This window comes from Pseudophryne corroboree, chromosome 6 (genome assembly GCF_028390025.1).
Source record: "Pseudophryne corroboree isolate aPseCor3 chromosome 6, aPseCor3.hap2, whole genome shotgun sequence".
NCBI classification, from domain to species: domain Eukaryota; kingdom Metazoa; phylum Chordata; class Amphibia; order Anura; family Myobatrachidae; genus Pseudophryne; species Pseudophryne corroboree.
Genome location: NC_086449.1, coordinates 543,284,907 through 543,300,475, shown reverse-complemented (window position 1 = coordinate 543,300,475; position 15,569 = coordinate 543,284,907). Strand labels below are relative to the sequence as shown.

Below are 15,569 nucleotides of genomic sequence, written 5' to 3'. Positions count from 1 at the left end.
AGATCTGGTGTTGAGGCACAGAGCTGAGTTCCTTTCTCTGATTTATTTTTCCCTGCTAGGTTTCTTTGATTGTCGTCAATCCAGCCCAAGGGTCCTGCATCGGGTCTGAACCCTAAGTCCATGACTCTGCCGGAGTGTCCGGATGATGCTCCAGGCAGTGCTGCACTTACTAACACTGACGGCACCATGACATAATCGGTCATGGTGCGTGTCTGGTACAGGGTGTAGAAATGTCCTGTTGTGGCACTGATCAAAGATGCCTACCCCCATGTACCCATTTGGGAAGGACATCTATGTATGTTAATGATTTGTTTTTTAAAGCTTAGCCATAGCAATTGAAATTTTTGAAAAGTCCATGGCAGGTCATTGACGATATATGGGCTAAAGGGTTCTATATTTATACTATCTGCTTTTCAAAAAAGATTCAGAACAGACTATTTAGGTAAATCTTCTAACGTCAATGGATGTGCTAGGGTCCAGTGGCTGGGTGTTTTATCAATTAGCAAAAGTCTAGCATGATTCCCAGACAGAGCATGATGTTATTGGGTCTTGTTTTCAATACCCAATTAGGAAAAGTCTTTTTGCCGCTAGAAACCAGCTGAGACATGCAAAAGTTAGTCTGCTGTCAGTTGGTTCTCGGGTGTATGAAGTTACTTGGAGAGATGTTGAAGCAATTTGGTATGTAAGACTGCATTCTCTGTTGCTTCAGCTTAACATTCTAAGAAGTTGGTCTTGTTCCAACAATCGAATATCTGCATAGCTCCTCAATCTTTCACCAGAGATAAGTCTGTCAGGTGGTTGACCATGTCAAGAGAAATTTGAACAAGGCAGGAATTTGCTTTTTTAGGATTGGTTGGTAATCACTACTGATGCTACTTATACTGGACTATCATTCAGATGTCTTCAACAGTTTGGTAAAACAGTGAGGTCAACCGGAGATGGATCTTATGGCTTCTTGGTTCAACAATAAAAAGACAGCTTTTCTTGCAGATCCAGGGACCCATGGGCCTTTCTAATAGATGCATTGGCAGTGTCATGGAGGTTCGTTCTATCTAGCTTACCAGTGATCAGAATTCCAGTGATCTTTAGTAGGAATGATCTAAAAAAGTTTAGTACTTGGATTTCAGATGCACTTAACATAGCAGAAGGTCGAAGGGTCGGGCTGCCTCTTCAACAGAATCTGTTCAAGTACTGTGTGTGGTTTTTTTTTTTGGGTCAGACCATACATCAGTTAAATGTAATGGCATGCCTATCGAAGACCAGATCTTAAAGGAGAGAGGATTTTCTGATGCAGTCATTCAGACTATGATTAGAGCCAGGATGATAGTCTATAGACATCTATCATAGGGTATGGAAGAATTACATTCCATGGGGCATATTCAATTGCAGGTGGGTTTTAGCAAACCCTGCGGCGGAAAAGTGTTTCATGTTCAATTGCCTGCGAGAAAATTAGCTGCTGTGATTTCTATAGAAATGACTGTGGTCTTTTTGTCGCAGCCCCGGAGCAAGTACATTTATTTTTAATTTTTTTCCCCTTAAATTGTTATTTTTGGGGGGAAATTGTCTGGCCTTGCATCAGAACCCATTGAAAACCACCTGTCCCTAATGATTGATTAAACAACTGGAAGTTTCTAATTGGTCCATAATTACCTACCTTCTGACAGTGGTGTCCTCCTCCTCCTCCTCTGTTTCCCCAACATGAATAAGCAGAATGAAGGTAAGGAGGATGAAGTTTTCCTCCTTATTTTCCGCAATGTATATGGGAGACCACTGTCAGTGTGTGTGTGTGTGTGTATGCGAGGTCCCTGTCTATGTGTGTGTTGTGTGGAGCAGACAGCAGATGTAGGTGCAGCCATAACACATTAGTGAGTGTGTCAATATTATAATTTTTTCTCTATCGTCCTAGTGGATGCTGGGGTTCCTGAAAGGACCATGGGGAATAGCGGCTCCGCAGGAGACAGGGCACAAAAAGTAAAGCTTTTCCAGATCAGGTGGTGTGCACTGGCTCCTCCCCCTATGACCCTCCTCCAGACTCCAGTTAGATTTTTGTGCCCGGCCGAGAAGGGTGCAATTCTAGGTGGCTCTCATAAAGAGCTGCTTAGAGAAAGTTTAGCTTAGGTTTTTTATTTTACAGTGATTCCTGCTGGCAACAGGATCACTGCAACGAGGGACAGAGGGGAGAAGAAGTGAACTCACCTGCGTGCAGGATGGATTGGCTTCTTGGCTACTGGACATCAGCTCCAGAGGGACGATCACAGGTACAGCCTGGATGGTCACCGGAGCCGCGCCGCCGGCCCCCTTGCAGATGCTGAAGTAAGAAGAGGTCCAGAATCGGCGGCTGAAGACTCCTGCAGTCTTCTAAAGGTAGCGCACAGCACTGCAGCTGTGCGCCATTTTCCTCTCGGCACACTTCACACGCAGTCACTGAGGGTGCAGGGCGCTGGGGGGGGGCGCCCTGGGAGGCAAATGAAAACCTATTAAAAGGCTAAAAATACCTCACATATAGCCCCCAGAGGCTATATGGAGATATTTAACCCCTGCCTGTATTCACAAAATAGCGGGAGACGAGCCCGCCGAAAAAGGGGCGGGGCCTATCTCCTCAGCACACGGCGCCATTTCCTCTCTCAGTTCCGCTGGTCAGGACGGCTCCCAGGTCTCTCCCCTGCACTGCACTACAGAAACAGGGTAAAACAGAGAGGGGGGGCAAATTTAATGGCAATATCTTGATATATATAAAGCAGCTATAAGGGAGCACTTATTATAAGGCTATCCCTGTCATATATAGCGCTTTTTGGTGTGTGCTGGCAGACTCTCCCTCTGTCTCCCCAAAGGGCTAGTGGGTCCTGTCTTCGTTTAGAGCATTCCCTGTGTGTCTGCTGTGTGTCGGTACGTGTGTGTCGACATGTATGAGGACGATATTGGTGTGGAGGCGGAGCAATTGCCAAATATGGGGATGTCACCTCCTAGGGGGTCGACACCAGAATGGATGCCTTTATTTGTGTAATTACGGGATAGCGTCAACTCGCTTAAGCAGTCGTTTGACGACATGAGGCGGCCGGACAATCAGTTAGTGCCTGTCCAGGCGCCTCAAACACCGTCAGGGGCTGTAAAACGCCCTTTGCCTCAGTCGGTCGACACAGACCCAGACACAGGCACTGATTCCAGTGGTGACGGTGACCAAATCAACCGTATTTTCCAGTAGGGCCACACGTTATATGATTTTGGCAATGAAGGAGGCGTTACATTTAGCTGATACTACAGGTACCACTAAACAGGGTATTATGTGGGGTGTGAAAAAACTACCTATAGTTTTTCCTGAATCAGAAGAATTAAATGACGTGTGTGATGAAGCGTGGGTTGCCCCTGATAAAAAGCTGATAATTTCAAAGAAATTATTGGCATTATACCCTTTCCCGCCAGAGGTTAGGGAGCGCTGGGAAACACCTCCTAGGGTGGACAAGGCGCTAACACGCTTATCAAAACAAGTGGCGTTACCTTCTCCTGAGACGGCCGCACTTAAAGATCCATCAGATAGGAGGATGGAAAATATCCAAAAAAGTATATACACACATGCAGGTGTTATACTACGACCAGCTATAGCGTCTGCCTGGATGTGCAGTGCTGGGGTAGTTTGGTCAGAGTCCCTGATTGAAAATATTGATACCCTGGACAGGGACAATATTTTACTGTCGTTAGAACAAATAAAGGATGCATTTCTTTATATGCGTGATGCACAGAGGGATATCTGCACACTGGCATCACGGGTAAGTGCTATGTCCATTTCGGCCAGAAGAGCTTTATGGACGCGACAGTGGACAGGCGATGCGGATTCAAAACGGCATATGGAAGTTTTGCCGTATAAAGGGGAGGAGTTATTTGGAGTCGGTCTATCAGATTTGGTGGCCACGGCTACAGCCGGGAAATCCACCTTTCTACCTCAAGTCACTCCCCAACAGAAAAAGGCACCGACTTTTCAACCGCAGCCCTTTCGTTCCTTTAAAAATAAGAGAGCAAAGGGCTATTCATATCTGCCACGAGGCAGAGGTCGAGGGAAGAAACAGCAACAGGCAGCTCCTTCCCAGGAACAGAAGCCCTCCCCGGCTTCTACAAAAGCCTCAGCATGACGCTGGGGCTTCTCAAGCGGACTCGGGGACGGTGGGAGGTCGTCTCAAAAATTACAGCGCGCAGTGGGCTCACTCGCAGGTAGATCCCTGGATCCTGCAGATAATATCTCAGGGGTACAGGTTGGAATTAGAGACAGATCCACCTCGCCGTTTCCTGAAGTCTGCTTTACCAACGTCCCCTTCCGAAAGGGAGACGGTTTTGGAAGCCATTCACAAGCTGTACTCTCAGCAGGTGATAGTCAAGGTACCTCTTCTACAACAAGGGAAGGGGTATTATTCCACTCTATTTGTGGTACCGAAGCCGGATGGCTCGGTAAGGCCTATTCTAAATCTGAAGTCCTTGAACCTGTACATAAAGAAGTTCAAGTTCAAGATGGAGTCACTCAGAGCAGTGATAGCGAACCTGGAAGAAGGGGACTTTATGGTATCCTTGGACATCAAGGATGCGTATCTCCACGTTCCAATTTACCCCTCACACCAGGGGTACCTCAGGTTCGTTGTACAAAACTGTCACTATCAGTTTCAGACGCTGCCGTTTGGTTTGTCCACGGCACCTCGGATCTTTACAAAGGTAATGGCCGAGATGATGATTCTTCTTCGAAGAAAAGGCGTATTAATTATCCCATACTTGGACGATCTCCTAATAAGGGCAAGGTCCAGAGAACAGCTAGAGATGGGATTAGCAATATCTCAAGAGGTGCTAAAGCAGCACGGATGGATTCTGAATATTCCAAAATCCCAATTAATGCCGACAACTCGTCTGCTGTTCCTAGGGATGATTCTGGACACGGTTCAGAAAAAGGTTTTTCTTCCCGAGGAAAAAGCCAAGGAGTTATCCGACCTGGTCAGGAATCTCCTAAAACCAGGAAAGGTGTCTGTACATCAATGCACAAGAGTCCTGGGAAAAATGGTGGCTTCTTACGAAGCAATTCCATTCGGCAGATTCCATGCACGAATTTTCCAGAGGGATCTGTTGGACAAATGGTCAGGGTCGCATCTTCAGATGCACCAGCGGATAACCCTGTCTCCAAGGACAAGGGTATCTCTTCTGTGGTGGTTGCAGAGTGCTCATCTATTGGAGGGCCGCAGATTCGGCATACAGGATTGGATCCTGGTGACCACGGACGCCAGCCTGAGAGGCTGGGGAGCAGTCACACAAGGAAGAAACTTCCAGGGAGTGTGGTCGAGCCTGGAAAAGTCTCTTCACATAAACATTCTGGAACTAAGAGCAATCTACAATGCTCTAAGCCAGGCGGAACCTCTGCTTCAAGGAAGACCGGTGTTGATCCAGTCGGACAACATCACGGCAGTCGCCCATGTAAACAGACAGGGCGGCACAAGAAGCAGGAGTGCAATGGCAGAAGCTGCCAGGATCCTTCGCTGGGCGGAGAATCACGTGATAGCACTGTCAGCAGTGTTCATCCCGGGAGTGGACAACTGGGAAGCAGACTTCCTCAGCAGACACGATCTTCACCCGGGAGAGTGGGGACTTCATCCAGAAGTTTTCCACATGCTAATAAACCGTTGGGAAAGACCAATGGTGGACATGATGGCGTCTCGCCTCAACAAAAAACTGGACAGGTATTGCGCCAGGTCAAGAGATCCGCAGGCAATAGCTGTGGACGCGCTGGTAACACCTTGGGTGTACCAGTCGGTGTATGTGTTTCCTCCTCTGCCTCTCATACCAAAGGTATTGAGAATCATAAGGCAAAGCGGAGTAAGAACGATACTAGTGGCTCCGGATTGGCCAAGAAGGTCTTGGTACCCGGAACTTCAAGAGATGGTCACGGACGATCCGTGGCCTCTACCTCTAAGACAGGACCTGCTTCAGCAGGGACCGTGTCTATTCCAAGACTTACCGCGGCTGCGTTTGACGGCATGGCGGTTGAACGCCAGATCCTAAAAGGGAAAGGCATTCCAGAAGAAGTCATTCCTACCTTGATTAAGGCAAGAAAGGAAGTCACCGCGAAGCATTATCACCGCATTTGGCGGAAATATGTTGCGTGGTGCGAGGATCGGAGTGCTCCGACGGAGGAATTTCAACTGGGTCGTTTCCTACATTTCCTGCAATCAGGATTGTCTATGGGTCTCAAATTGGGATCTATTAAGGTTCAAATTTCGGCCCTGTCAATATTCTTCCAAAAAGAATTGGCCTCAGTTCCTGAGGTCCAGACTTTTGTAAAGGGAGTACTGCATATACAGCCTCCTGTGGTGCCTCCGGTGGCACCGTGGGATCTAAATGTAGTTTTAGATTTCCTCAAATCCCATTGGTTTGAACCACTAAAAGATGTGGATTTGAAATATCTCACATGGAAAGTGACTATGTTACTGGCCCTGGCGTCCGCCAGGAGAGTATCTGAACTGGCGGCTTTATCTTATAAAAGCCCTTATTTAATTTTCCATTCGGATAGGGCAGAGCTGCGGACGCGTCCGCATTTTCTCCCTAAGGTGGTATCAGCGTTTCACCTGAACCAGCCTATTGTAGTGCCTGCGGCTACAAGCGACTTGGAGGACTCAAGTTGTTGGACGTTGTCAGAGCTTTAAAAATATACATTTCAAGGACGGCTGGAGTCAGAAAATCTGACTCGCTGTTTATACTGTATGCACCCAACAAGTTGGGTGCGCCTGCTTCTAAACAGTCGATTGCTCGTTGGATTTGTAACACAATTCAACTTGCACATTCTGTGGCAGGCCTGCCACAGCCTAAATCTGTTAAGGCCCATTCCACAAGGAAGGTGGGCTCATCTTGGGCGGCTGCCCGAGGGGTCTCGGCATTACAACTCTGCCGAGCAGCTACGTGGTCAGGGGAGAACACGTTTGTAAAATTCTACAAATTTGATACCCTGGCAAAGGAGGACCTGGAGTTCTCTCATTCGGTGCTGCAGAGTCATCCGCACTCTCCCGCCCGTTTGGGAGCTTTGGTATAATCCCCATGGTCCTTTCAGGAACCCCAGCATCCACTAGGACGATAGAGAAAATAAGAATTTACTTACCGATAATTCTATTTCTCGGAGTCCGTAGTGGATGCTGGGCGCCCATCCCAAGTGCGGATTATCTGCAATACTTGTACATAGTTATTGTTAACTAATTCGGGTTATTGTTTAGGGAGCCATCTTTCAGAGGCTCCTCTGTTATCATACTGTTAACTGGGTTTAGATCACAAGTTGTACGGTGTGATTGGTGTGGCTGGTATGAGTCTTACCCGGGATTCAAAATCCTCCCTTATTGTGTACGCTCGTCCGGGCACAGTACCTAACTGGAGTCTGGAGGAGGGTCATAGGGGGAGGAGCCAGTGCACACCACCTGATCTGGAAAAGCTTTACTTTTTGTGCCCTGTCTCCTGCGGAGCCGCTATTCCCCATGGTCCTTTCAGGAACCCCAGCATCCACTACGGACTCCGAGAAATAGAATTATCGGTAAGTAAATTCTTATTTTTTTAATTGAATACTGTGGGTATACCCGCAGTAGTTCAAAATTAGTTGTGAGTTCCCCAACAAATTTTGCAGACAAAATCCCATGCACAATTTAATAATTCCCCATGGTGTGATAAAGTGAGATTTTCATGTTCAGCTTTTTGTTTGCCACGGTTTCTTTCTTTTCTTCAAGTGTGGTTAAATATTGGACTTGGCTTAGATTCCCTTAATGTACAGATAGCCTCTTTATGAATTTTCTTTCAGAGAAGTTTCTCCGATACTAGAGGAGAATACTTTCTTACATCACATGTTACATTTACAGCCACAATACTAGCATCCTATAGAGCCTTGGAATTTAGATCTTGTGTTGTCAGCACTTCTGTTACCACCTTTTGAACCTTTGCAGGTTTTTGGAACTTATAAAATGTATTTTCTTTTAGCAATTTCATCAGCTAGAATTGTTTCAGAAATAGGGGCTTTATCATGTGTACCTCCATTTCTAGTGATTTCTAGTGATGAATGAACATAGGGTAGTGTTACACTGAAAAGATAGTAGTGTGTGTGTGTAAGGTGCTGTCTGCATTTCATCTTAATCAAGAAATTATGATACTGGCTTTTGCTAAATCAGGTAAAATGACTGATCAGGATTAGTTGTCTGTTGGATATGGCGACAGTCTTAAGCGTTTTACTTGGATAGGATAGCCAGCATAAGGAAAATTTATATAAAAATAAAGGGGTTGGCCAGCTTCCAAGTAGACTACAGCCGGATGGATTAGGGTTACAATTCAGCATACAAATAAGGATTCTGAACATCTAAAGATGCTTCTTTTGTACATAAAGGCTGAGCATACCTTCCCCAGGTGCATCTTTGGTTCGTCTCCATGGTCAAGCAGTGTCCCCCAAGTTAAGAATTTAAATTTGCATGTGCTAACAATGAAATCAGACTCCATTTGAGGGACACTTCGATCCCTTCCTTATGATGTCTTGTGACTTCTGTCATTTTCTTCAACTTATCTTTTGGTTTTTAAGTTTTAAACTGAGGAAGGGAGTTAGAGGGGAGGAGCGTTATACTAGAAAAGTTAACCAGTTAAGTGCTAGTTCCCAAACACTAACTGAACTTCACAGTCAAGCAGCGTCACCCCGATGGACTCTGAGAAAGAGATTTAATGGTAAGCACCAAAAGTCTTATTTTTTGTTTCTTTTGCATTAAGCCTCTAAGGGTTTATTTATGAAACATTGTTTTGTAAAACCCAGTCCTTTTTAAATACCCAATATTTAAAAGGGCAGTGCTTTCACTAGCAAGACACAGCTAGTAAAACGCATTGCTCTTTCTGACGTCCTAGTGGATGCTGGGGACTCCGTAAGGACCATGGGGAATAGCGGCTCCGCAGGAGACTGGGCACAAAAGTAAAAGCTTTAGGACTACCTGGTGTGCACTGGCTCCTCCCCCTATGACCCTCCTCCAAGCCTCAGTTAGATTTTTGTGCCCGAACGAGAAGGGTGCACACTAGGTGGCTCTCCTGAGCTGCTTAGTAAAAAAGTTTAAGTATAGGTTTTTTATTTTCAGTGAGTCCTGCTGGCAACAGGTTCACTGCACCGAGGGACTAAGGGGAGAAGAAGCGAACTCACCTGCGTGCAGAGTGGATTGGGCTTCTTAGGCTACTGGACATTAGCTCCAGAGGGACGATCACAGGCCCAGCCATGGATGGGTCCCAGAGCCGCGCCGCCGGCCCCCTTACAGAGCCAGAAGACAGAAGAGGTCCGGGAAATCGGCGGCAGAAGACGTCCTGTCTTCAATAAGGTAGCGCACAGCACCGCAGCTGTGCGCCATTGCTCTCAGCACACTTCACACTCCGGTCACTGAGGGTGCAGGGCGCTGGGGGGGGCGCCCTGAGACGCAATAAAAACACCTTAGATGGCGAAAAATACATCACATATAGCTCCTGGGCTATATGGATGCATTTAGCCCCTGCCAGAATACACACAAAAACGGGAGATAAGGCCGCCGAGAAGGGGGCGGAGCTTATCTCCTCAGCACACTGGCGCCATTTTCCCTCACAGCTCCGTTGGAGGGAAGCTCCCTGGCTCTCCCCTGCAGTCACTACACTACAGAAAGGGTTAAAAAAGAGAGGGGGGCACTAATTAGGCGCAGTATAAACAATACAGCAGCTATAAGGGGAAAAACACTTATATAAGGTTATCCCTGTATATATATATAGCGCTCTGGTGTGTGCTGGCAAACTCTCCCTCTGTCTCCCCAAAGGGCTAGTGGGGTCCTGTCCTCTATCAGAGCATTCCCTGTGTGTGTGCTGTGTGTCGGTACGTTTGTGTCGACATGTATGAGTAGAAAAATGATGTGGAGACGGAGCAGATTGCCTGTAATAGTGATGTCACCCCCTAGGGGGTCGACACCTGAGTGGATGAACTGTTGGAAGGAATTATGTGACAGTATCAGCTCTGTATAAAAGACAGTGGTTGACATGAGACAGCCGGCTACTCAGCTTGTGCCTGTCCAGACGTCTCATATGCCATCAGGGGCTCTAAAGCGCCCGTTACCTCAGATGGCAGATATAGACGCCGACACGGATACTGACTCCAGTGTCGACGGTGAAGAGACAAATGTGACTTCCAGTAGGGCCACACGTTACATGATTGAGGCAACGAAAAATGTTTTACACATTTCTGATAATACGAGTACCACCAAAAAGGGGTATTATGTTCGGTGAGGAAAAACTACCTGTAGTTTTCCTGAATCTGAGAAATTAAATGAGGTGTGTGATGATGCGTGGGTTTCCCTCGATAACAACTGATAATTTCTAAAATGTTATTGGCATTATATCCTTTCCCGCCAGAGGTTAGGGTGCGTTGGGAAACACCCCCTAGGGTGGATAAAGCGCTCACACGCTTGTAAGAACAAGGGCTCTACCCTCTCCTGAGATGGCCGCCCTTAAGGATCCTGCTGATAGAAAGCAGGAGGGTATCCTAAAATGTATTTACACACATACTGGTGTTATACTGCGACCAGCAATCGCCTCAGCCTGGATGTGCAGTGCTGGGTTGGCGTGGTCGGATTCCCTGACTGAAAATATTGATACCCTAAATAGGGACAGTATATTATTGACTATAGAGCATTTAAAAGATGCATTTCTATATATGCGTGATGCACAGCGGAATATTTGCCGACTGGCATCAAGTCTAAGTGCGTTGTCCATTTCTGCCAGTAGAGGGTCATGGACACGACAGTGGTCAGGTGAGGCGGATTCCAAACGGCATTTGGAAGTATTGCCTTATTAAGGGGAGGAGTTATTTGGGGTCGGTCTTTCAGACCTGGTGGCCACGGCAACAGCTGGGAAATCCACGTTTGTACCCCAGGTCGCCTCTCAACATAAGAAGACGCCGTATTATCAGGCGCAGTCCTTTCGTGGGCAAGCGGGCAAAAGGTTCCTCATTTCTGCCCCGTGACAGAGGGAGAGGAAAAAGGCTGCAGAAATCAGCCAGTTCCCAGGAACAGAAGCCCTCTCCCGCCTCTGCCAAGCCCTCAGTATGACGCTGGGGCTTTACAAGCAGAATCAGGCACGGTGGGGGCCCGTCTCAATGAAATTCAGCGCGCAGTGGGCTCACTCGCAATTAGACCCCTGGATCCTTCAGGTGATATCTCAGGGGTACAAATTGGAATTCGAGACGTCTCCCCCTCGCCGTTTCCTAAAGTCGGCTTTACCGATGTCTCCCTCTGACAGGGAGGCAGTTTTGGAAGCCATTCACAAGCTGTATTCCCAGCAGGTGATAATCAAGGTACCCCTCCTGCAACAGGGAACGGGGTATTATTCCACACTGTTGTGGTACCGAAGCCGGACGGCTCGGTGAGACCGATTCTAAATCTAAAATCTTGAACACTTACATACGGAGGTTCAAATTCAAGATTGAGTCACTCAGAGCAGTGATTGCGAACCTGGAAGAACGGGACTACATGATGTCTCGGGACATCAAGGATGCTTACCTTCATGTCCCAATTTACCCTTCTCACCAAGGGTACCTCAGGTTTGTGGTACAGAACTGTCACTATCAGTTTCAGACGCTGCCGTATGGATGGTCCACGGCACCCCGGGTCTTTACCAAGGTAATGGCCGAAATGATGATACTCTTTCGAAGGAAGGGAATTTTAGTTATCCCTTACTTGGACGATTCCCTGATAAGGGATAAGGGTAAGATCCAGGGCACAGTTGGAGGTCGGTGTAGCACTATCTCAGGTAGTGTTGCGGCAGCACGATTGGATTCTCAATATTCCAAAATCGCAGCTGATTCCGACGACTCGTCTTCTGTTCCTAGGGATGATCCTGGACACAGTCCAGAAAAAGGTGTTTCTCCCGGAGGAGAAAGTCAGGGAGTTATCCGAGCTAGTCGGGAACCTCCTATAACCGAGCCAAGTCTCAGTACATCAATGAAAGGGTTCTGGGAAAAATGGTGGCTTCCTACGAAGCAATTCCATTCGGCAGATTCCACGCAAGAACTTTCCAGTGGGACCTGCTGGACAAATGGTCCGGGTCGCATCTTCAGATGCATCAGCGGATAACCCTGTCACCAAGCACAAGGGTGTCTCTCCTGTGGTGGTTACAGAGTGCTCATCTTCTAGAGGGCCGCAGATTCGACATTCAGGACTGGGTCCTGGTGACCACGGATGCCAGCCTGCGAGGCTGGGGAGCAGTCACACAGGGAAGGAATTTCCAGAGCTTATGGTCAAGCCTGGAGACATCACTTTACATAAATATCCTGAAGCTAAGGGCCAATTACAATGCTCTAAGCTCAGCAAGACCTCTGCTTCAAGGTCACCCGGAGTTGATCCATTCGGACAACATCACGGCAGTCACCCACGTAAACAGACAGGGTGACACAAGAAGCAGGAGGGCAAGGCAGTAAGCTGCAAGGATTCTTCGCTGGGCGGAAAATCATGGGATAGCACTGTCAGCAGTATTCATTCCGGGAGTGGACAACTGGGAAGCAGACTTCCTCAGCAGACACGACCCCCACCCGGGAGAGTGGGGACTTCACCCAGAAGTCTTCCACATGTTTATAAAACTCGACAAGTATTGCGCCAGGTCAAGGGACCCTCAGGCAATAGCTGTAGACGCTCTGGTAACACAGTGGGTGTACCAGTTTGTGTATGTGTTCTCTCCTCTGCCTCTCATACCCAAGGTACTGAGAATTATAAGATGTAGAGGAGTGAGCACTATGTTCGTGGCTCCGGATTGGCCAAGAAGGACTTGGTAACCGGAACTTCAAGAGATGCTCACGGAGGATCCGTGGCCTCTACCTCTAAGAAGGGACCTGCTCCAGCAAGGACCCTGTCTGTTCCAAGACTTACCGCGGCTGCGTTTGACGGCATGGCGGTTGAACGCCGGATCCTGAAGGAGAAAGGCATTCCGGATGAAGTCATTCCTATCCTGATCAAAGCCAGGAAAGATATAACCGCAAAACATTATCACCGCATTTGGCGAAAATATGTTGCGTGGTGCGAGGCCAGTAAGGCCCAGACGGAGGAATTTTCAACTAGGTCGATTCCTACATTTCCTGCAAACAGGAGTGTCTATGGGCCTGAAATGGGGGTCCATTAAGGTTCAAATTTCGGCCCTGTCAATTTTCTTCCAAAAGAACTAGCTTCAGTCCCTGAAGTTCAGACGTTTGTGAAAGGGGTACTGTATATACAGCCTCCTTTTGTGCCTCCAGTGGCACCTTGGGATCTAAATGTAGTTTTTGGGTTCCAAAAGTCACATTGGTTTGAACCACTTAAATATGTGGAGTTAAAATATCTCACATGGAAAGTGGTCATGCTGTTGGCCCTGGCCTGGGCCAGGTGCGTGTCAGAATTGGCGGCTTTATCCTGTAAAAGCCCTCATCTGATTTTCCATTCGGACAGGGCGAAATTGAGGACTTGTCCTCAGTTTCTCCCTAAGGTGGTTTTCAGCGTTTCACCTGAACCAACCTATTGTGGTGCCTGCGGCTACTAGGGACTTGGAGGACTCCAAGTTGCTAGACGTTGTCAGGGCCCTGGAAATATAGGTTTCCAGGACGGCTGGAGTCAGAAAATCTGACTCGTTGTTTATTCTGTATGCACCCAACAAGCTGGGTGCTCCTGCTTCTAAGCAGACTATTGCTCGTTGGATTTGTAGTACAATTCAGCTTGCACATTCTGTGGCAGGCCTGCCACAGCCAAAATCTGTAAAAGCCCATTCCACAAGGAAGGTGGGCTCATCTTGCGCGGCTGCCCGAGGGGTCTCGGCTTTACAACTTTGCCGAGCAGCTACTTGGTCAGGAGCAAATACGTTTGTAAAATTCTACAAATTTGATACCCTGGCTGAGGAGGACCTGGAGTTCTCTCATTCGGTGCTGCAGAGTCATCCGCACTCTCCCGCCCGTTTGGGAGCTTTGGTATAATCCCCATGGTCCTTACGGAGTCCCCAGCATCCACTAGGACGTCAGAGAAAATAAGAATTTACTTACCGATAATTCTATTTCTCGTAGTCCGTAGTGGATGCTGGGCGCCCATCCCAAGTGCGGATTGTCTGCAATACTGGTACATAGTTATTGTTACCAAAAAATCGGGTTATTGCTGTAGTGAGCCATCTTTTCTAGAGGCTCCTCTGTTATCATGCTGTTAACTGGGTTTAGATCACAAGTTATATGGTGTGATTGGTGTGGCTGGTATGATTCTTACCCGGGATTCAAAATCCTTCCTTATTGTGTACGCTCGTCCGGGCACAGTATCCTAACTGAGGCTTGGAGGAGGGTCATAGGGGGAGGAGCCAGTGCACACCAGGTAGTCCTAAAGCTTTTACTTTTGTGCCCAGTCTCCTGCGGAGCCGCTATTCCCCATGGTCCTTACGGAGTCCCCAGCATCCACTACGGACTACGAGAAATAGAATTATCGGTAAGTAAATTCTTATTTTTAAATATTGGTCTTAAACACGATCAGAAGTGTAGGATTTACAACCCAATGCTTCATAAATAAACCCACTAGTATTTAAATGGGTGTGACATAAATCCTCTTAATATTCTTTTTTAATTTTAGGAGAGAAGTCATAAATCATATCGTCCTCTTACAGTCCTGACATTTCGTTTGAACTATATGTTCAGTGAATTAAATGCAGTGTCTTATCACCTTCTAAACCTGCTCCTACATGCTGTGGTGTGCATGATTTTTCTCAAAGTCTGTAAACTGTTCCTGGACAACCGAACCAGTCTGGTTGCGGCTTTGCTATTTGCTGTCCATCCAATACATACTGAAGCTGTAAGTATGTTTTATAAGTAAGTACTTATTTTGATTTATAGAGTTAACATTTTATGGAACACTGTACAATCTGAATATGTATGCACTTACATAATCACATCAGTATCCACTCCATTATGTAACTTTTTAACTATTTTGTGTGTAAGCGTGTGTGTGTGTGTATTTGTTGTGTTAAAATGACAGAAATCACAGTAACATGATTGGAGATACTAAATCACGTGGATGTGTGTTACAGTATTTCGCAATGACCACACACCTCCCAGCACATATCTTTTTCACCCTACATCATCTCCGCGTAAACTATTTTGTCACAACAGGAGACATTTTATAAGATATACCACTCATGGGTGTGTGCTTATGCTCTGATACACGAATGTCTTAGGTATGTCACGGTTTTGTGCACGAGGTTACCTGGGTCAGATGATGACCGACGTCCAGGGTCTGAGGCTTGGAGCTGGAGTCAAGGAAGCTGAATATAGCTCTTTCGCATGAGTTTTGAGAAGCAGTGAGAACTGCATTTGATATGAGTTCAAGGTTATGAAGCACGCAGTGGTAATTTACCGGACTGGTTACCGGCTGAAGAAAGCTGGACCGGACTGGCTACCGGCTGAGGAGATGCTGCTGGACCGGACTGGCTACCGGCTGAAGAGATGCTGCTGGACCAGACTGGCTATTGGCTGCAGGATATCCTGGCCTGCTGGACGCCAGAACCCACCTGTCAGAGGACTCGACGGACCCCTGGACGCACCT

The 15,569-nt window shown here is 47.2% G+C and overlaps 1 protein-coding gene across 5 annotated transcripts in view; it reads left to right on the top strand.

The window, feature by feature from the left end:
- Positions 1 to 15,569, top strand: part of TMTC3 (transmembrane O-mannosyltransferase targeting cadherins 3) — a 263,792-nt gene that overhangs the window by 80,293 nt on the left and 167,930 nt on the right. For all 5 annotated transcript variants that reach the window (XM_063927659.1, XM_063927660.1, XM_063927661.1 and 2 more), the window contains one exon: positions 14,601 to 14,819. In XM_063927659.1, coding sequence (XP_063783729.1) covers positions 14,601 to 14,819 — 219 coding nt within the window. The remainder of the gene's footprint in view (positions 1 to 14,600; positions 14,820 to 15,569) is intronic.